The 22,112-nt window shown below is 41.3% G+C and overlaps 1 protein-coding gene across 2 annotated transcripts in view; it reads left to right on the top strand.

Annotated features, from left to right (window-relative positions):
* The window catches only part of SWAP70 (switching B cell complex subunit SWAP70), a 157,575-nt gene extending 137,343 nt beyond the window's left edge, over nucleotides 1–20,232 (top strand). For both annotated transcript variants that reach the window (XM_021675143.2, XM_012456683.3), the window contains exons 8-12: nucleotides 6,222–6,329; nucleotides 8,464–8,630; nucleotides 15,575–15,773; nucleotides 16,735–16,831; nucleotides 17,171–20,232. In XM_021675143.2, coding sequence (XP_021530818.1) covers nucleotides 6,222–6,329; nucleotides 8,464–8,630; nucleotides 15,575–15,773; nucleotides 16,735–16,831; nucleotides 17,171–17,277 — 678 coding nt within the window. In that variant the 3' untranslated portion in view covers nucleotides 17,278–20,232. The remainder of the gene's footprint in view (nucleotides 1–6,221; nucleotides 6,330–8,463; nucleotides 8,631–15,574; nucleotides 15,774–16,734; nucleotides 16,832–17,170) is intronic.
* The last annotated feature ends 1,880 nt before the right edge of the window (nucleotides 20,233–22,112 follow it).

Here is a 22,112-nt window from a genome sequence, read left to right as displayed (position 1 = left end):
TGGGAAATTTCATTCCCTTGAGGATGTCAAGACTGTTTTTAGTGACCTGGGCAAGGGGTGTTGCTTTTTAGTTTTTCCTTAGCTCCCATCTTCACTCATGAGTACCTTGGAAGACCCTTACTTTAGAATCATTAGTTTTACTTACTCTTTGGAGTTAAAGATACAGTCTGGGTCAGCTTTTCCTTCCATCTCAAGGCTAGGAGGTCAAGTACCATACGCTGTATGAGACAGTTGATGTTCACTGGGAACAGTTCCTTGGTTATGTCATGATCCCAGGGGTCTTAGTGAGTCCCCTGTATGTGGGTCTGGTCTTATTTGAGACACTTTCGGGCTGAGTCTGTCTGCCTTGAATCACTGAGCACCTGCTAACCACTAGCCCAAGGACTTTTTCGTGCACTTCTGTGCAAAAACTTTGTCTTGGGAGAGGGGGGTGGCTCATAATCTATGACCCCACATTCCTAGTGGGCCTCTCCCTTGGTTACCCATAGAAATGCCATATTGTGTGCTGAACTTCCTCTGAGTAGAGTAGACTCATGAAGATTTTTAAGAATACTTTTACAATCTTAGAAGCCACGTAAGCATATATATAATCTTAGAAACAGTTATTACTATCACACACTTATTTTCTAAAAGCAGCTCCTCATTTCTTACTGCCCTCCCCCCTCAAACACTCTTCCATCTTACCTTTTTCTGCTGCAATATATTTTCTGTAAAAATTCCCTTTAAAGGTTATGCTGAGCACCTGCCATATATGATTACTCCTGCTTCCTTCCACTGTGCACACATCAAAAGTGGGTGTTGTGAGGTCATGGTGGGGAGCCAGGGCTTGGTGTCCTTTTTTATAATTTTAAAATTATAAAATAGCTCATACCTGCAGAGAAGAATATGAAATATATATATACAAACAATCATACAGTGAATACCCATGAAACTACTTCCTGGGTTAAGACAGATTATTGCTAATACAGGTTGAGTATCCCTTATCCAGAATGCTTAGGACCCGAAGTGTTTCAGATTTGGGATTTTTTTGGATTTTGGAATGTCTACATTACATACTTTAATTACCAACTGAGATTCTCTTGCCTCAGCCTCCCAAATCCAAAAATCTGAAATTTGAAATGCTTCAATGAGCATTTCCTTTGAGCATTATGTCAGAGCTCAAAAAGTTTCAGATTTTGGAGCATTTCGTATTCATTTTATATTTTTTATTCAGATCATTCCCTCATCCTTAACCTCTGGAAATCACTGATCAATTCTCTGTTCTTGTATTTTTGCCTTTTCCAAATTGTCATGTAAATGGAATCATATAGAATGTACATTTTACGAGTGGACTGGATTATTTGACTTAGTACATTTGAGATTTATCTATCAATGCCCTTTTGAATTTTTTTTTTTTTTTTTTTGAGATGGAGTCTTGCTCTTGTTGCCCAGGCTGGAATACAGTGGCACAGTCTTGGCTCACCACAACTTCCACCTCCTGGGTTCAAGTGATTCTCCTGCATCAGTCTCTCAAGTAGCTGGCATTACAGGCATGTGCCACCATGCCCGGCTAATTTTGTGTTTTTAGTAGAGATGGGATTTCTCCATGTTGGTCAGGCTGGTCTCAAACTCCCAACCTCAGGTGATCCGTCCGCCTTGGCCTCCCAAAGTGCTGGGAAAACAGGTGCGAGCCACCGTGCCTGGCCGCCCTTTTAAACTTTTAAACTCTGCCTCCCAGGAGCATGTAGTGTCTGCTCTGAGTAATGTGAAAAGGCATGCCTGGTGTTAGCAAGCTGTAGACCTATGTAGACAGCTTTCCCACTAACTAGGTTTATAGAATTATTTAAATGACTGATTTAGGATTCTTGGATAAGTGCTGAAAAATTCTTATACTTCCTAATAATCTTTGATTTTCTTGTCAGTAAACAAAATTCTCCAATTTTTTTCATGGAGGCAATCTTAGAAAAACATAGCTTAGATGAATATTTAATTAAATGTATTTATTTTGAGACAGGGTCTTGCTTTGTTGTTCAGGCTGAAGTGCAGTGGCTCAATGACTGCTTATTCCCTGGCTCAAGAGATCTTGCCTCAGCCTCCCAAGTAGCTGGGACTACAGGTGCACATCACTATACCTGGCTAATTTTTTGTATTTTTTATAGCGATGGGGTTTTGCCATGTTGCCCAGGCTGGTCTCGAACTCCTGGGCTCAAGTGATCAACCCACCTCAGCCTCCCAAATTGCTGGGATTACAGGAATGAGGCACCATGCTCAGCTGAATTTTTTAATCATCTGGAATTAGGTTATATATCTGTGGGTTTCTTAAAACTTTACAGGCCTCATTTTAATTAGAAGAAGGAATAAGAAATCATGGTAGTTTTTATAAATTAATAGATTTATTTAAAGGGTTTCCTCAAATAATTTTTATTTCTACTTTTGTTTCTTTTAAAAAATATGATCATTTGGGTAGGTTCAAAAATATACAAATGTAAAAAGGCAGATGTGAAAGATTTTCTCCCCGTCTTACACTTATGAATTTCTGCCCCCTGCCAAGTTAAGGAAATACGAATATACATTCTTATTTTTTCTTATTTATTTATTTTTTTGAGACTGAGTCTTGCTGTTTCGCCCAGGCTGGAGTGCAGTGGCTCAATCTCGGCTCACCACAACCTTTGCCTCCCGGATTCAAGTGATTCTCCTGCCTCAATCTCCTGAGTAGCTGGGATTACAGGCACGCACCACCACACCCAGCTAATTTATTTATTTATTTATTTATTTATTTATTTATTTAAGTAGAGATGGGGTTTCACCATGTTGGTCAGGCTGGTCTTGAGCGCCTGACCTCGTGATCTGCCCACCTCGGCCTCCCAAAGTGCTGGGATTACAGACGTGAGCCACCACACCCGGCCATTGTTTTCCCATTTTTTAAACACAAAAAAGTATATACCAGTGTAAGTGTTCTGCCTCTAGTTTATTTCACTTAATATATTTTTTAGATCTTTCTATATTAGTATAAAGAGAGTTTCCTCATTCTTTTTTATGGCTCTAGGGTATTCTCTTATACAACTGTGTCATTATTTACTTAATCATACTGGGTTAGTGAACATTTGGGTTGTTTTAATTGGTAATACTGTAGGGAATTATCTTGTACCTGTGTCATCGTATATGTGTTCATACATGTTCTGATGTCTCTGAGGAATGAATTCTCAGAAGTGGGAATGCTGGGTCAAAGTGTGTAGACCTGTAATTATGAAATCCATGCTGATGGACCAGCCACCATCTTGAGTGTTGCTGTTCACTGGCCAGAAGAAAAAGTGTTCCAGGGTTTAGTCATGTAGTGCTCCATCTCAGAAATGTCACACTATACTTCTATTTATAATATTTTGGTCAGAACTAGTCAGAACTTTCTGATGAGAAGTTAGCTGTCAAGCTTGCAGGAGTTCCTTTGTGTGTGGTAAATCATTTTTCTTTTTTTTTTTTTGCTTTTATTTTTTGGTCTTTGTCTTTCAACAGTTTTACTATGGTGTATGTGGTTGTAGATCTCTTTGTGTTTATCCTATTTAGAGTATATTGAACTTAAATATGTATAGTGTTTTCCCTAAAGCTGAATAAGTTTTCAGCCATTATTTCTTTAAATATTTTTTCTACTTTTTTTGGTATACCTAATAGTGTCCCACATTTCTCTAAGGCTGTGTTCATTTTTCTTCTTCTTTTTCTCTGTTTTCCAATTGCATAATTTCTATAGATCTATCTTCAATAGATTTTTCTTGCAGCTCAAATATACTGTTGAGTCCCTGTAGTGAATTTTTCATTTCAGTTATGGCACTTTTTACTTTGAGAATTTCCATTTGGTTCTTTCTGTAATTTATTACCTCTTTATTATTCTCTATTTGATGGGATATTCTCATTCCTTTCATTACTTCTATAAGTATGGTTCCTTTTAGTTATTTTAGCATACAGTATTAATAATAACTGATTTGAAGTCTTCACGTGCTAAATCCACCATCTGGGTGTCTTCAAAGACAGTTTCTATTGCCTGCTTTTTTACTTATATGAGCCATACTTTCCTCTTTCTTTGCATGTCTCGTAATTTTTTATAGAAAATTAGACATTTTAGGGCCGGTACGGTGGCTCACACCTGTAATCCCCGCACTTTGGGAGGCTGAGGTGGGTGGATCATGAGGTCAGAAGTTTGAGACCAGCCTGGCCAGTATGGTGAAACCCCATCTCTACTAAAAATACAAAAATTAGCCGGGCGTGGTGGTGTGCACCTGTAGTCCCAGCTACTCAGGAGGCTGAGGCGGGAGAATTGCTTGAACCTGGAAGGAGGGGGCTGCAGTGAGCCAAGATCATGCCAGTGCACTCCAGCCTGGGTGACAGAGTGAGACTCTGTCTCAAAAAAAAAAAAAAAGAAAACGAGACATTTTATATAATGTGTGGTAGCAACTCCGGATACTGATTCTACTCCTCTCCCCAGGGGACTTTTATTGTTTGGTCCTTTATTTGTTTAGTGTCCTAGCTGGACTATTTCAGTGAAGTTTCTTTTCCTCACAGTGTGAAGCTCCTAACTGTTGCTCCTCAGAGGCACAGGCTTGGACGGGAATACAGTCACCCTGCAAAGACCCTGATTTTTGCAGGGCTCTCTTTGAGTGTCTTTCTCTGATCTCTCATTTAAGCTTTCCACCTCTGTTGGTATCATACCAACAGCTGTTAGAGTTCACTAATTTTGTTCTGTTGCTTTCCACAATGCCCTGGAATCTGAATTGCCTCACAGTCTGAGATCATATAAATTCAGACCTGCATTTGGTTTTCAAGGTCAGTCTTTGAGACTTTTTCCTACTACATGAGACCTCTTCTTAGCTATAGCTTTCTCTGGTTCTCTCTATCAGACATTTGACTGGTCTGGCAAGAGCAGTGGCTCACGCCTGTTAATCCCAGCCCTTTGGGAGGACAGGGTGGGAAGATCACTTGAGGCCAGGAATTTGAGACCAACCTGGACAACATAGTGAGACCTCGTATCGGTCAACCAACTAACCAACAGCACTTATAGCTGGTCTGTAGGTTAGTGCGTTGTTCTCATGAAGCTACTGGCCTCCTCTTAATTCCTTGCCATCAAAATTTCCATTGTTTTTGAGAGTGCCCTTAGGCTTGTACTGCCTCCCACTTTCAAATAAAGTCAGTCCTTTTTGGGAGAACATCAGAGCTTGCTTTTATCCCTGGGCAAAACCTCTGTGCAGTGTTCTGGAGCGGGGGGTGGAGACAGTAGTTGGCTTCTCTTGGAGTAATAATCCTGCTTTATGAGAATATCACTAGATGGAGGTGGTAGCCCTTGCCACTTGCCTCTCCTTATGTGGAACTTCTGCCCCACAAGGGATTGGGACAAGAGTGCTCAGGCCCTGTATTCTCAGCCTGTCATACCTGGGGTCAAACTTCCTCCTTGTGAGTGGGGGCGGGTGGAGAAAGGGTGCCCCAAACCTCTCAGGCACTCTTGGCTGGAATAGAGTTTCTGCAACATGCAGCTGGGGACAAAGAGAAATTCTGGCAGCGTGCCCCTGCCAGTGAGATATTATAGCCCTTGACTGTGAGCTGAGGGGAGGGGAACCCTTGTTTCGGGTTCCATCTGCTGGGAGTAGAGCGAGCTTCTCACTGATACCGTGGGGGAGGGGGAGGAGTGCATCGTATGCCACAGACCTTCACTGTTCTTACTGAGAGTTGGTAGATTTTCTTAGATAAATGTTCTCCATTTTAGAATGTCCTTAGAATAATTTCTAGAGACTTTCAAAGGTTTTGTTTTTTAACAGTAATTTTCACCAGTTATGGTTGTTTTGCTGGGGAAAGGGTCTGCGGATCTCCTCATGCCACCCTTCTAGAAATTGAGTTCTGGTAAAAGTTATAAGGAATAATATTTAAGATGACAAAGCTGTACAGAAAGAGCTCGAGAAATAGCTCTCAAATCTCATGAATGCAATTGCAAGTGAATTTAATTCAATGACTATACTAAAACTTTCTTTGCAAAATGTTGTTCAGGCTTATCAATAGTCTTTCATTTACCTAACTTATTTTGTATGTTGACTCAGCAGATTGTTGGACTGTAATTCTAATGGAGCTACAAGTTTTTATTCTATTATCTTTATTGAATATTAAGAACATTTGGCTTTTCCCATGCTTAAGTGTGACTGTCTTTCTCTCTAATGTACTTCTACTCTAACATCTGCTGTTCTGTGGATGGGTTTTTGATTGGCTAGAAACTGGAGGAAGCAGCATCTCGTGCAGCAGAAGAGGAAAAGAAACGCCTTCAGACTCAAGTGGAACTTCAGGCCAGGTTCAGCACAGAGCTGGAAAGAGAGAAACTTGTGAGTATCATGTGGCTGGAGAAAGCAGCTACAGTAGATCAGCCTGGATCAGTGGGAAGGAGAAAGGGCTGGAGGCTAGAGTGAGGCCATGTCATCGGCTTGGCTCTGCTACTGACTTGGATTGAGCTGTAGGGGAAGTTGTGTGTTTGTTCATTCATTCGTTATCTGTTTATTGAGCACCTTCTGTGTGCCAGGCACTGTGCCAAAGATGTACTGGTAAAAAATATAAACCTTATTTTCAAGACTCCTAAGTGGATATTTATGGAGCCAGGCATGGTAGCCCATTCCTGTAATCCCAGCACTTTGGGAGGCCAAGGCAGGAGGATTGCTCGAGCCCAGGAGTTCAAGATTAGCCTGGGCAATATCTACAAAAAAAAAAAAAAAAAAAAAAGGAATTAGCCAGGCCTGTTGGTACATACCTGTAGTTCTAGCTACTCAGGAGGCTGAGGTAGGAGGATTGCTTGAGCCAGCCCAGGAGTTCAAGGCTACAGTGAGCTGTGATTGTGCTACTGCACTCCAGCCTGGGTGACAGAGCAAGGCCCTCTCTCCAAAAAAAAAAAAAAGTAATGATGTGATAAATGCTTGGTTAGGGTGACTATATATTCTGATTTGCCTGGGAGAGTCCCTGCCATTCTGGTATAATTATTAATAACATTCCTTTTCATTCTCCAAAGAGTTATGATTTGGAAAATAAATAGTTATGGAAAAAGTATAGATTCCATGGCATTTCTCCTCTGTAATAAGCAAGGATGGCAGGGATGAGATTCTGAAATTGTGAGAACATCTAGATTCTGATTTGTTGCTCTTGGCAGCTCTGATTCATCTTAGAGGTTCCCATGCCCAAGAGACCCAAGATACAGGTTGCTGGTAGTTCTGGTAAAAGTTACAAGGAATAATGTGTAAGATGACAAAGCTGTACAGAAAGAGCTTAAGAAATAGCTCTCAAATCTCATGAATGCAATTGCAGGTGAATTTAATTCAATGACTATACTAAAATTTTCTTTGCAAAATGTTGTTCAGCCTTGTCGATAGTCTTTCATTTGCCTAATTTATTTTTTATGTGTGTGTTTCTTGGCAGCTCTGATTAATCATGTTGCTTGAGTTCCCCTAGGGCTGGAGGTGTCCCAGGGAGTGGAGTCAGCCAGGGAAGAGTGAGAAGAATCCCTGGGAGTTAGCTGGTTAGCTGGAACACAGGTCTTCTCACAATGAGTGATACTCTGTGGGAGAGTGCTGAGCCCAGTGCCTAAATAGATGTATGTGACATTTCCTTTAGTCACTTTTTGTTACTTAGAGTTGAAAGAGTTGTGTTTGTGGTTTGAGAGAAAAGAGGAAGGTAGATGTCACATAGAGAAACAGCCAGAAGTTTTGGTCTTGTTTCCTTTCTGGTCCTTCTTACTGAACACTGGCTTTCTCTTCTTTAAGTGCAGGATTATCACATGATCTCTCATGACTCTGAGGAGGACAAAGCGATCTAATGCAAGTGAAAATATTTTATCAACTGCAGAGACATAGGTTAATGTGTGTGTTATATTTAGGATATTCTTGTTTTTTAATTTTTAAGGCAGGGATTCAAAACTCTGTAATCCAGAAGGGAAAAACCATTAACTTATAAAGACTAACTCAAATGCTTGAATTCCCCTCAGGCTGGAGGTGCCCCAGGGAGTGGAGGCAGCCAGGGTAGTGCGGGAGGAATCCCATGCTGGCTGACCTTTCCTTCCACTTTAGTGTAACACTCCACCGCTCTGACTGGGAAAAGGTTCATTCCTTTTAGAAAAGACTCTATCGGTAAAAAAAAATTGTGACTTTAAGACAGAAAGGAATTTAGAGATAAATTATACAGGGAAACATTTTTTTCTTGACTTGAGTCTTAAAATGTGGAGTAGAAGGGATGGAAAATACAGCAGAGCAGAACATAATTTGGGTTATAATTTGTTCTTCCCAGACTTTTTCACTGTTGGGATTGGGTGTGGTAACCTCATTGCCTCCATCTTTAAGTTCAAGGATTGAAGGACAGAGTTCTGCCACCCTGAAAGGCTGAGACTGCAGCTGTGGGCAAATCCCTCAGGTGGAGGGGGAGGCTTTCCCTGAGAGAGAAGTCAACCTGCATTTAAACATGACCGTTTTATACCATCAGATCAGACAGCAGATGGAAGAACAGGTTGCCCAAAAGTCCTCTGAACTGGAACAGTATTTACTGCGAGTACGGGAGCTGGAAGACATGTACCTAAGGCTGCAAGAGGCTCTTGAGGATGAGAGACAGGCCCGGCAAGATGAAGAGACGGTGCGGAAGCTTCAGGCCAGGTGCCAGATTGGTTTGCAGACTTTGCCTTTATGTACTTTGCCTGGGCTAATATAGTTTCTTGGAATGACTAACACTCTGGTGGAGAGGGAGAAGTGTCTCAGCTCTGGCTGTGACTGAGCTCGAGTTGTCCAGATTAGAGAGACCATGGAGACTTTACTGGCTGGGGTGTTTCTTTTCATTCTGGGGCGCTAGGAAACCCTTGCTTTTGAGGCTAAATAAAGGCCTATTTTAGAGCAGTCTGGTAGGTATGTTTGATGGGGTACCCTTAGTCATATTCAAGAATATCCACAAACCCAGAATTAGCTCTGATGAGAGCTTGGGTTCTTTAATATGTTCCAGACCAGAGAGAGCTGTTGGTATGCAGGCAGGGGCCTGTTCAGGCCTAATTTGCAGTCAGGTTTTGGGGAATAAGGAGGAAATATGCAGTGTCTATTTGGTCATTCAGGATTGGTAAGATTCCTTCAGTAATTGCTACTTGAAATCCTAATTTTAAGAGTATTTGAAACCTAGATTTTTTTTTCCCTTAGAGCTTTTAACATCAGGTTTACTATTTATGATAATCATGTTCTCAGATGAAAATTCTCAATTTTGGGCCTTCATAGCAGCAGGAAGGACAAAATAAAATGAAGACTCCCAAAGGGAAAAATTGAGCCTATTCTCTGTCAGTTTCTACATCTTAAGATGTCTGGGATGGGAGACAACACTAAAAAGTATCTACTACCCCTGTTTTGGGGAGCACTTATGAGATGAGCTGGGGTAGATTTTCCATGGCTGTCATTTTACATGTGGAGCAGCAAAAGATTAAAAATGTTTCTTTAATCTTTAGATAGGAAGAGAAAGAAGTCTTCTTTAGTTGTATATTTTGCCAAAAGTGGCTTCAAAAACAAATTGTTTTGGAAACTTAGATTTTAAATTTAACTTTTTTTAAGGAAAAATTATTTTCTAAACAGAAAATGAAGCATGTAGCTTATTGCCTGGCATTTATAGGCCCCGCAGGTACATATTCACTGCACTGTGGGGTTGACCAGGTTCTCAGAACTCCCTTCCAGTGCCATTGGGTGGTGATTTTAGCAGACGATTCACTCTATGGGAATGTTTGAGTGTCGCGTGACGTCCAGAGTGACATTTTACATGACATTCAACATTTTTTGAGCGACCTCATAATTTGAGCTGTGTTGAGAGTTTATAGATTGTTCTTGTGCAGATAATTCACAGTGAGATAAGCTGTATGTATTATGGCAGTTTTGTGGGAGGTTGATTATGACATAGAAGAGATTAGATCACAGAGGGAACCAGATAACTCTAGAAATACTAGTCTTTAGTTATTGAGTGTTTATAGAATGAGTGATATTTTGAATAATGGATAATTTTGGATAACTGAAGCCAGTGGTTTTCTAACCAGTTATATATAAAAATCGCCTTACAAAGCTTCTGAAAAATACACATGTAGGGCCTCACTCTAGACTTACTGAATCAAAATATATATGGATAGGAGCCAGACATGAGTGTTGTTATTTAAAAAGCTCTGCCTAGTCTGGGTGTGGTGGCTTATGCCTGTAATCCCAGCACTTTGGAAGGCCAAGGCAGGAGGATCACTTGAACCCAGCAGTTTATGTCCAGCCTGGGCAACATGATGAAACCTCATCTAAAAAAAAAAAAAAAGCTACTTGGGAGGCTGAGGCAGGAAGATCGCTTGAGTCCAGGAGGTTGAGGCTTCATTGAGCTGTGTTCTCACTACAGCCTAGGGGACACAGAGAAACCCTATCTCAAAAAAAAAAAAAAACCAACAAAAAACTCCAGCTAATTATTTTGCACACTGTGATTTAAGCAATAGCAAAATGACTTCAACCTTTTGAATGCAGATATAACGTCTACATATAGCTCTGATCTAATATGCTGAAAGCACTACACACAAATTTGACTTTTTCTTGATGTGCAAAGGCCATTTTAGGAATATCATTCTAAAATATTTTTGTTTCTTAGTTTTTGGAACTTGAAATGGACAAATTTGCTCCCTGTAGTGGTCTTTTTTTTTTTTTTTTTTTTTTTTGAGATGGAGTCTTGCTCTGTCCCCAGGCTGAAATACAGTGGCCCTATCTCGGCTCACTGCAACCTCCACCTCCCAGGTTCAAGCGATTCCCCTGCCTCAGCCTCCCACATAGATAAGACTACAGGCACGCGCCACCACGCCCAGCTAATTTTTTGTATTTTGGTAGTGACGCGGTTTCACCATGTTGGCCAGGATGGTCTCGATCTCCTGACCTCATGATCCACCTGCCTTGGCTTCCCAAAGTGCTGGGATTATAGATGTGAGCCACTATACCCAGCCTAGTGGTCATTTTTAAGTGAAATGTGTTTCTCTTTCCTGAAGTCACTGAACACTGTGTCTGATTTAGAGGGAAATTCTGTCAGATTGGCAGAGAGGGTTTGTTCTTTGCTCCTCAGGATAGGCCTTTGTGGATAGAAAAAACAAGGGAAGTCATCATGGAGTTGGGTTAGAAACATTGGCACTAATAAAATGAACATAATCTTACACCAAGGGCCTGTGTAAAAGGCTGCTTAGTTAACTCTTCTCATTCATTTCTTAAAGCAATAGCTAATCATTCATGGAATATTTGGAATCTCATTATTCTTCTAATGGATAGTTTTTTCTCTGTCAGTGTCTTAAGCTTACCCAGAGAAACTTTTTATAGTAAATTGGTTTTTTTTTGTTTTTGTTTTTGTTTTTGAGACAGAGTCTCGCTCTGTCACCAGGCGCCAGGCTGGAGTGCAGTGGCACCATCTCAGCTCACTGCAACCTCTGCCTCCTGAGTTCAAGCAATTCTCCTGCCTCAGCCTCCCGAGTAGCTAGGACTACAGATGCGCGCTACCATGCCCAGCAAATTTTTATATTTTAGTAGAGATGGGGTTTCACTATGTTGGCCAGGATGGTCTCGATCGCTTGACCTCATGATCCGCCCGCCTCAGCCTCCCAAAGTACTGGAATTACAGGCGTGAGGCACCGCGCCTGGCCCTATAGTAAATTGTTTAAATAAAAGACAAGAACTTTAGCTTGAAACATCTAGATCTTGTAATTGTTAAAATTACAACTGAAGTCGTTTTTTTAACTTTTAATTTTTGTGGGTACCTAGTAGGTGTTCATATTTGTGGGGTACATGATATATTTTGATACAGTCATACAGTATGTAATAATCACATTAGGGTAGATGGGGTATCCATCACCTCAAGCATTTATCCTTAGTCTTACAAACAGTCTACTATACTCTTAGTTATTTTTAAATGTACAATTAAATTATGATTGACTATAGTCACCCTTTGTGCTATGAAGTTTATTTTTTTATCTGTAATCCTGAAGGTGATCTAGCCTCTTCTGAATGATAACTCAGAAGAAAACTGTTCATTTAATATTTAGGAAACTCAAGTTATTGGCCAGGCATGATGGCTTACGCCTGTAATCCCAGCACTTTGGGAGACTGAGGTGGGCCGATCCCTTGAGGCTCGGAGTTTGAGACCAGCCTGGCCAACATGGCAAAACCTTTCTCTACTAAAAATACAAAAATTAGCTGGGCATGGTGGCACTCACCTATAATCCCAGCTACTTGGTAGGCTGAGGCGCAAGAATCACTTGAACCCAAGAGGCGGAGTTTGCAGTGAGCTGAGATTGTGCCAGTACACTCCATCCTGGGTGACAGAGCAAGACCCGTCTCAAAAAAGAAAAAGAAGAAAAATCAAGTTATTGGAAAGTTCTTGAGGCTGAGCCATAATCTGTCCTATTATACCTTTGGATCTGTAAGGCCCAGGAGTATACCTTAGTCATATCTGTATTCCAGCAACTAGTACCTGGCACACAGGAATATTTTTTGAATGAATGAATGGATCCAAGTTCTACCCAATGGGGCCACATGAAACAACAGTCTCTCTTCCATGTGATATAATACTTTTCATATATTTGAAGGTTAGGGACTGGGTTCTGGAGTAAGGCCACGGTTTGATTCCCAGTTCTAGTACATTTAGCCATGTAACTTTAGAGAATTGCCAGCTTTATAGGGTTGTTGTGAAGATGAAATGAGATGATGCATGCACAGTGTTTTAGAGTAATGCCTAGCATTTGGGAGTCACTCAGAGTCTGTCGCTTTTTGCTCCTTTATCTCATTTGCAGATGGGCAAGATATAGAATGTATAGAATGTAAAAATAAGCATTCAAAAAAAGATGTTGACAGGCTAGAATGGTGATTTTAGACCAAGAAGATAATTTAATGTATCAAAAGAACAACTACAGGATCCAGGAGACTTGGCTTTATAGAAATTCGTTTGAAAAGTTCTACAGTTTCATTTCCCTCAAATGTGTTTGCCAAAACCCTATACACTGTTAGGCAGCCTTAATGAATCTGAAGTGTCCAGAGCAAATGAGACAATTGTCCCTCTGTAATATGAGCTGCTATCTACTAGTACTTGCTGGGTAGTAGGATACCTGATGTGCGTTATCACATTTAATACACTGGTAAACCTTTCATGGTAGGTGTAGTTTCTGTTCCTTTTTTGATAAATGAGGAAGCTGATACACAGAAGAAGAGTGAGGCACTAAAGTCTTTAGTCAGGAGTTTTGTTTGCAAACCACAGAAACCAACTTATATTCGCTAAAGCAATAAAATAATATGTTGGAAGTTTCTTAAATAGTTTGCCATTTCCACAGAAAGGCAGGTGACCAGGCCTTGAACACAGGCAGGAACCACGGGGGGATAAGCAGCCCCAACTACAGCCCAGGCCAGACCATGGGAAGAGTCCAGTGAGGATACTGCTGGTGCCCATGTTGGTACCAGGTGTCAGCAGTGCCATCACTCCTGCTGTCACTCAACATTGGATGTTACTGCCACCAGCAAGATGAATTCTCTACTGGCACTGCTGCTTTGTGCCAGTTGCTTCAAAGTTCCAGAAGGAACATCTGCTTAGCCAAGCCCAGCTTGTGCCTCCACCATACCCTGGCTGCCAAGAGGTGGGAGGGCAGGTGTCTGGCCTGTGGATTCTATCGTGGGAGATGAGCCCTACCTTCCATCAAGACTCCTACTGTGACAGTTCCCCTAGACACATGAGGGAGTTCAGAGACTGGGCAGCCTAAGCACCTGCAAATGAAAAAACAGGCCCATTCAGTCTCATTCACTCTTACATCCCCAGTGCCTAGAAAAGCATGTAGAAGGCACATAATAAATATACATCAACTGAGTGAATAAACTCTGCACTGGTCAGACCACATCTGTAGTGTTGTGTACTGTCGTGTACATCAAACTCCCAAGAAACAGCTAAGGAGGCCAAGCACAGAGGCTCACACCTGTATTCCCAGCACTTTGGGAGGCTGAGGCAGGTGGATCACGAAGTCAGGAGTTCAAGACCAGCCTGGCCAAGATGGTGAAACCCCATCTCTACTAAAAATACAAAAAAATTAGTTGGTCCTGTTGGCGGCCACCTGTAATCCCAGCTACTCGGGAGGCTGAGGCAGAGAACTGCTTGAACCTGGGAGGCAGATGTGGCAGTGAGCTGATAACATGCCACTTGTACTCCAGCCTGGGCAACAGAGCAAGACTCTGTCTCAAAAAAAAAGAAAAAGAAAAAAAAGACATCTAAGGAGACCCCAGTGTCTCCAAAGAAGGATATTGAGTCTGGAAGCTAGGTCCCAATAGTTAAGGCTGGAGGTGGTCTTCTTAGAGAAGGATGTTCTCAGCAGGCAACAAAGCTACCTTCCAACTGCTGAAGGGCTATCACAGGGAAGAGGGAACAGATACTTCCTTTGCAGAACTAGGGTAGTGGATGGGAGAGCTCATCTTAGTATAAGGAAGAACTTTGTAAGAATTGAGGCTGCCCATAAATAAACTGGCCCAATTTGTGAGGCAGTGAGTAGCCCATCACCTAGAGTATTGGAGCTGAGTTGAACAACCACTCTGCTGGAAGTTGTAGAGGGAATTCAGAAATTGGTGTTGGTATAGTCTGTTGCTTTATTTCCTTTTAGTTTTATAAGAGCAGATGCTGACAGGTAGTAGTAACTAACCAGCCATGTAACTTTACTATGTTACCATAATATTAGTGTTCAAGCCACTAGATATGTGTCCTGTCCTAGGCTGGCATCGAACGGTGCTATATACACTTTAATGCAGGTTTTGGCTATAGTTTTGGCTATAGTTTATTTAAACAACTACATAGCTGGGTATTCCCAGATACATATCCTATTATTGAAAGATAACATTTTGGAGTCACACAGACCTGGGTTAAAATCCATTATAACCTGTGCAACAAACTTTTAAACCCTTTGATTTTTCATTGCTTCATCTGTAATGCAGGGATAATACCTTTCAGGATTGTTAGGGGATTCAGAATAATGGAGGCAAAGGCCTGGCATGTAGTAATTGTTCAATAAATAGTATCTCTGTTATTCTGTATTAACTCCTGCTTTCTTCATCTTCATTATCAGTTTTTTCCCATGGTAATAGGTTTTTACTAGATGAAAATGTTTTCATGTCGTAGCAACCAGGCAGATTTCAAAACTTGGCCCTGCCACCTCGCAGGTGGATGATCCTAGTACAGGCCACTGAACCTTTGTGCCTCACTTGCATCATCTCTAAAATATGAGTAACAGCACCTAAGTTTACTATGAGGATTAATTGAGAAAATACACTTGACTATTAGGCCAGTTCCTGGCACATATTAAGCTCTGCATCAGTGTTATTCTTTATTTCACAAAAGGGTGAAACTAAGAGAGCTTAGAGCAGGACACATAGGTTTCTTTACCAGTTTTGTGAATGTGAACTTCTCTGGCTTCTGCTTTCCTCCTGGTAAAATGAGAGGGGGATTAGACAAACTGAAATATTCTCTTGTCTAAAATGCCTCCCTCATCTGCTGGGTCAGGGTGGTGACCTGGGCAGGGTTTGATCTGGAGCTCTCCTCCACATTGTAGGTTGTTGGAGGAAGAGTCTTCCAAGAGGGCTGAACTAGAAAAGTGGCACTTGGAACAGCAGCAGGCCATTCAGATGACTGAGGCAGAAAAGCAGGAGTTGGAGAATCAGCGTGTCCTGAAGGAGCAGGCTCTGCAGGAGGCAATGGAGCAGCTGGAGCAGCTGGAGTTGGAACGGAAACAGGCACTTGAGCAGTACGAGGTAATGAGACTCAGCCCTGCAAACTTGTGTTTGAATTTTTGAAAAACACTTCTCAATAACAGAATTATTTGCTTAGTTGCCAATATGAAGTTGTAGTAAGAATCTTGCTTAGTTGTAAGAAAGAAGAAAGAATGAGTTTTTACAGGATATGTCCACCAGAGACAGAAACTGTTCAGTAATTTGAACAGGGAAAGCTTAATATGAAACATTATTAACTGTAACAGGGGATTACCTACTGTGTTGTAAAGAAGACTTTGAGGATCCAAGAGTGGCAGACGTAGGGAGCAGCCACTGCCTGGAAGACTGAGGCAGAGCACCAGGGAGGGAACAGATCTGGAAGAGGATGCCTTGCTCCTTGCCCCTTAACCCCAGTACTGTGGTCCAGACCTCCATGGAGAGGGTGCACGGATGGCCAAAAAGTTTGCTGAGGTGCTGTGCCAGCAAAGCCCACACGGAGGTGCTATAAAAACACTAGTGGTGAGCACTGTGGGTGTTCTGAGTGCCACAGGAGCCGCTGAGTGGAATCTGGAAGAAAAGTGCCTCCTTCCTCATGTCCCTTCAGCACCCTCTACTGACAAAGCTTTGTGCTGCCAGCTAGTGAGGGAGAATTATTTTAGTATCACCAGCATTTGGAGTGAAAGGCAGTAAACTGTAACTGGCACACAGGGTCATACACCCATTGTAATTAGTGTGCATGTAGTAGAAGAATAGGTTTTGGAATCAGACAGCCTGGGTTCTATTTCTGACTCTACTGTTTCCTCCTGGGTGACCCTAGGCAGGTTACTGACCTTCTCTGAACCCGTTTTACTCTGTACAATGGGGTAATAGTAGTTCCCACCTCTTAGAGTGGGCTATGAGAGGATTTAATGGTACAATTCACAGTTATGTAGTAAGGGCCCAATAGTTGTGATTCTTAAACTACCTGTGTGTCTGCATAGTCCAAAATCTACTTTTGTTTCAGGAAGTTAAAAAGAAGCTGGAGATGGCAACTAATAAGACCAAGAGCTGGAAAGACAAAGTGGCCCATCATGAAGGATTAATTCGACTGATAGAACCAGGTAACAAACTCTTTGAAGTAATCATATATTAATTTTTAAATTTATTTTTCTGTTTGACTTGTGTATTTGAATTGTACTAGACACTTTTTTAGCCCAAATGTTAAAAAAAAAAAACCTGCTTAGGGTAAATTTCTCTTGAAAACCTTACTCCTAATAGGTAAGAGGGACCAGTTAATCCCCTTGGTATACATCTTCTAGTTGTTTTAGCTGGTATGACATTTATGGATGTTCCTCAGGGAAGAAATAAAGTAGAAAAGTTACTATTTTATCTGTAGAAAAATGATGGAGTACCCTGAAGAATATAATACTTCCTGTATTTAAAGCATGTTTGTCTCTTAGGTTCAAAGAACCCTCACCTGGTCACAAACTGGGGACCTGCAGCTTTCACTGAGGCAGAACTTGAAGAGAGAGAGAAGAACTGGAAAGAGAAGAAGACCACGGAATGACTGAGCTTGCTGGCAATCACATCAGTTATGTAGATACTACATGGCGGGAGAGCTTTATGCTAAAGACAAAAGAAACAGCTTTGGGGGCCGGGCGCGGTGGCTCATGCCTGTAATCCCAGCACTTTGGGAGGCCGAGGCGGGTGGATCACCTGAGGTCAGGAGTTCAAGACCAGCCTGGCCAACCTGGTGAAACCCTGTCTCTACTAAAAATAGAAAAAAAAAAATTAGCTGGGTGTGGTGGCAGGCGCCTGTAATTCCAGCTACTTGGGAGGCTGAGGCAAGAGAATCACTTGAACCCGGGAGGTGGAGGTTGCAGTGAGCCCAGATCATGCCACTGCACTCCAGCCTAGGTGAGAGTGAGACTCCATCTCAAAAAAAAAAATAAATAAATAAAAATAAATGGCTTTGCTGCTTTTAACTCTTCTTCCTTCTATGCCTCTCTAAGTGGGTGAATATCCTAAGGAAGCCTTCTTATTTATCTTTCTGCAAATAAGGGCTACCTGAAAAGGGGAAAAAGTCAGTATTGTCAAGCTGTTTATTTACTCTTTCTTTGAAAACTTCACCTTCTGAAAATTACCTTTTAGCTCTCTCAGATTCTTCCCCAGATGAGGCAGGGTGCAGACAGCATAGTCAGCTCTGCAGAGTTTGGAGGGGCTCACTGCCATGGGGTAGTCAGAACCTCTGTGGACTGGGTGTTAGCTCTTTCCTTTGGCAACATGTTTCCTTCTCCGAGTACGTGCTGTTAAACTAGATTGGGCAGTTTGCTTTCCATTCCCTGATACTTGACATGGAATGCCTTTAACAGTTGGTGCTCTGACAGAGAAGTCACGGAGTCACTGCCATTTCCTGGTTACCCTTTTGGAATGTGATCCTGTTAGTAGAGGTTTTCTAGCTTCTACTAAGATATTTATTTCCCTAACCATCATACACTTGACATGTTTCATTCCTGTCTCCTTTCCCCTCACCTTAAAGGAGACCACCCTTTTGCCCCATATTCTCAACCTAATTTTCTCTCGTACTCACTCTCTCTAGTCAATGATGTGCTACTAAGTATATGCCAGGCTGTGAGAGGATCATGCTGAGTAGTAGAAAGAAGCAAATTCTATGCACATGGCCAATAGGAAGTTGACTGTATGTCTTCTAGTTAGATTCAAAACATCATAAAGATGATAGCATGTCAATATATTAGCCTAGCCATGATGTTAGCCTTTGTTAGATGGGCAGCTTTTCTGCTTTTTCCCTTCCTTTGTGATGACAATGGAGGAAATATCCAATATAAATAAGTTTAACAGGGAAATTAGGATCATAGTTTATATGTATCTGATTTCAAAGGAGTATTAAGGAAGGTTTTCATACATGACCTCTCTTTGGACTAAGAAGCACATTTATGAAATCAAGCCTTCCAACACTAGTTATAATTGAGAAGCAACAGTAACTCCATGGACGGCAATCAAGCTTAAAATTGTAAATAAATATGGGGATAATTCAGTTGTTGCAAAAAAAAGGCGGGGGCAGAATTCAGTAGAATAGTTAAAGTCCTTTTCTCTTTACAAGTATTAAATGAGGACAGAGAACCTCAGGTGTTCTTATGCTAGTGCTTGCTAAGTGCATATTAAGAAAGCAATTCCAAATAGATCTATACATCTAGAGAGAGTGTTATTAGAGGTTTCAGTGTATGTATTTGGAAACTGGAATATAATACCATAAATTATCACCTCTTATGACTAGAAAATATTTGCCAATGAAGAAGTGGTCTTTAGGTCTTAAGACTTTTAGCTGTTTAATAAAAATGTAACTTTATTCAATGATTTCTTGTAGTTACCTTTATAAAGTTTAGATTATTGTCTAAAATATTTTGTATCATGTGCCTTTGAAATTTGACAGCTGACTTGGGTGTTGAATTTCTGCCCAGCCATTTATCAGTATTATCATTTTATTCAGTAGCTGGCAGGTGTATTAGACCAATGAGACCTAGGCAAGGCATGGAACCTTTCCTGTGGTTTGATTACATTACACTAGAAAACTCCAGTATCCCTCATTCCAGAATGAGGAAAAAATATTTTACAAAGAAGCTAATTACCTATGTGAAATCTATGGGGTGGAAACAGTGTGGCCTTGGGGAGTCTCTGCATGGTGGGGAGGGTGATGATAGAATATGTGAATTTCTACTTCTAGAAGTTGTGAAATAGACCCTGCACTTTTGCAGAATGTCCTTCCTTAAACCTGGCTTAATCCACAGCTGTAGCTGAAAACATGACCTGGGGCTTAGCTGCTCTAGCCTTGGGTTCTTGAAGACCTCACTGTCTGGCTCCCGGACATTGGTCTAAGGACTGCCTGCTTTCTGGTCAGAGGTGGACCTTGATATGACCAAGCAGTTTTATATGTGGTTGTGCAAAAGGTTTCTGTTTAATGCACAGTGTTACCGATTTATATCTTGGTTTCAGTGGCACTATGTCTAGAGGAGGCAAAATCCTTTTAAACAGTGCTTTGGCTTAGATACTTGTGAATCAAAGATAGCACAGAAATGAACTAAGTAAATACCATTTGGAATTATATTTTGATACTAACTGAATTCTTCCTAGTATTTAAAATGGTTTTACCTGTCAAAGGGCCAACAGAACTCTTGGTTTTACTTTTGTAATTATTGTACAGAAAATTTCAGGAGTGTCTGAGTGCTTGTCATAATCAGGTGTTTTCCTTAATAAGTAGGGATATGATCATTTACAGGAATTAAGCATGAAAAAAGTTTTTAAAGTGTATTTTTGTGATGTGCTATGTTGAGAGGAAACCAAATATTTATGATTTAAAAACATTCATATCAAAACATTGTACAATGTAATATGCTCAACTTCCACAATTTTTTGCTAATTTTTATAAGATATATTAAAAATATTTTGTATGTCTTTTTTAAGTAAAATGGACCCAATAAGAAAATTAAAAATACCAGAACATGCATTTTAAACTGTCTGATTTAATTAAACAGTGGGGGTAAAGTTGGGTATATCTATGTGTATTTTCATATAATGAGATGGACTTTGGTTTAGGGACACTTCCTGAAAACACTGGGTTTGGAATTTAGACCCCAAGAAGTTAGCTATGGCCTCATGTTTGGTGTTTGAGTCACCAGTGTGGGCAAGCCATGGCTGATGTGTCAGCTCACAAACGGGAACTTACAAAGATGATTTCTTACTCATTGTTGCTGTTACCTCCACATTTTCTTACCTTTATTTTCCTTAGTTTTCTTTTTATGCCTTTCAGTTTTTCACCAGAGTAAACCGTGTGGTTGTTGGTTTGTTTTGGTTTACATTATTGCCAAGATAAAATGCCTATTGTGGACTGAGGCCACTCAGTCCAGCTTGATTGTATATTGGAAAGCTGATCTTTCCCTCTTGGAGGGAAGGAGAGGACACTGGTTGGTGTGTTTAAGAACTGTTCTTTCTCTATTGCAGTGGTTCTCAACTGGTGGTGATTTTGCCCTCCAGGGGACATTTGACAATGTTTGGAGACATTTTTGGTTATCACAACTGGAGGGAGTGTTGCTGGCATCAAGTGGGTAGAGGCTAGGGATGCTGCAAAACATCCTACAATGCCCAGGACAGCACCCAGTAACAGAATTATCTGGACTAAAATGTCAGTAGCAAGGTTGAGAAAACCTGCTCTGCAGAAAGACAAGTTCTATTATCCAAAACACAGTACAACCCTTGGGGTTCAGGTTTCCCATTCAGATGTCCCAGGAGTTGACTGATCTCTTTGGTGTAAATGAGGAGCACCTGGAAGGGAGAATGCCTGTTTCTCTGTGAGCTGGCAGAGAGCAGAGGGCAGGGACCTCTGACACACCCAGAGCCTCTGGAGGAAGTTGCTTTGGACATATTTTAAAGACTGTGGGGCCGGGCGTGGTGGCTCACACCTATAATCCCAGCACTTTGGGAGGCCGAGGCGGGTGGATCACGAGGTCAAGAGATCGAGACCATCCTGGGCAACATGGTGAAACCCCGTCTCTACTAAAAATACAAAAAACTAGCTGGGCATGATGGCGCACGCCTGCAGTCCCAGCTACTAGGGAGGCTGAGGTGGGAGAATTGCTTGAGCCCGGGAGGCGGAGGTTGCGGTGAGCCGAGATCACGCTATTGCACTCCAGCCTGGGTAACAAAAGTGAAACTCCATCTCAAAAAAAAAAAAAAAAAAAAAATACTGATGCAGGTTGGAGGCAAGAAGTGTAAAAGCTGCCTTAACCCTGATTTCTTTCCAGGTGCTGAAACACAGGGTGGGTCTGTCAACACCATTTAGTAGCTTGTGAGGAATGCATTTTCAGATTCGCCGCTCAGGTGGTGATGTGTCCTGCATAGCACTTGTGCTTGTTCTAACTGGCCAAGTCTTAATTGCAACCTTCTGGGTAGTTCTAACAAGGCACAGAGCAAGGCCCTTGTGGGGTGAGGATCAGGTGAAGAAAGTCAAGCCATTTGAAAGCGTGGGAAGAGGCACGCCACAACTTTTACAGAGCAGAGGAGGTGCTCCAGATTTGTTCAAGAATCAGACTTGGGAATAGTTTATGGAATCTTTCTTTCCTCTCTTTCCCCATCTACTTCTTTCTTTATATATTAGATACTGTAATAATCACCTCCCAACTTCCTAATTGGCAATATCCACTAAAGCTAAATAAAACATCTACCCTCTGACCCAGCAGTTTCGACTCATTCCAGAGAAATGAGGCCGATGTCCACCAAAAGACTTGTATAAGAAGATTCACAACAGTTTTGTTTATAATGCCCCAAACCCGAGACACCCAAATATCCACCAATAAAGAATAGACAAATGAATTGTATATTCAAAGGATA

Source organism: Aotus nancymaae, unplaced genomic scaffold (genome assembly GCF_030222135.1).
Source record: "Aotus nancymaae isolate 86718 unplaced genomic scaffold, 86718_ANA_hifiasm-v0.15.2.pri h1tg000059l, whole genome shotgun sequence".
Lineage (NCBI taxonomy): Eukaryota > Metazoa > Chordata > Mammalia > Primates > Aotidae > Aotus > Aotus nancymaae.
This window is presented reverse-complemented; position numbering and strand designations above follow the sequence as displayed.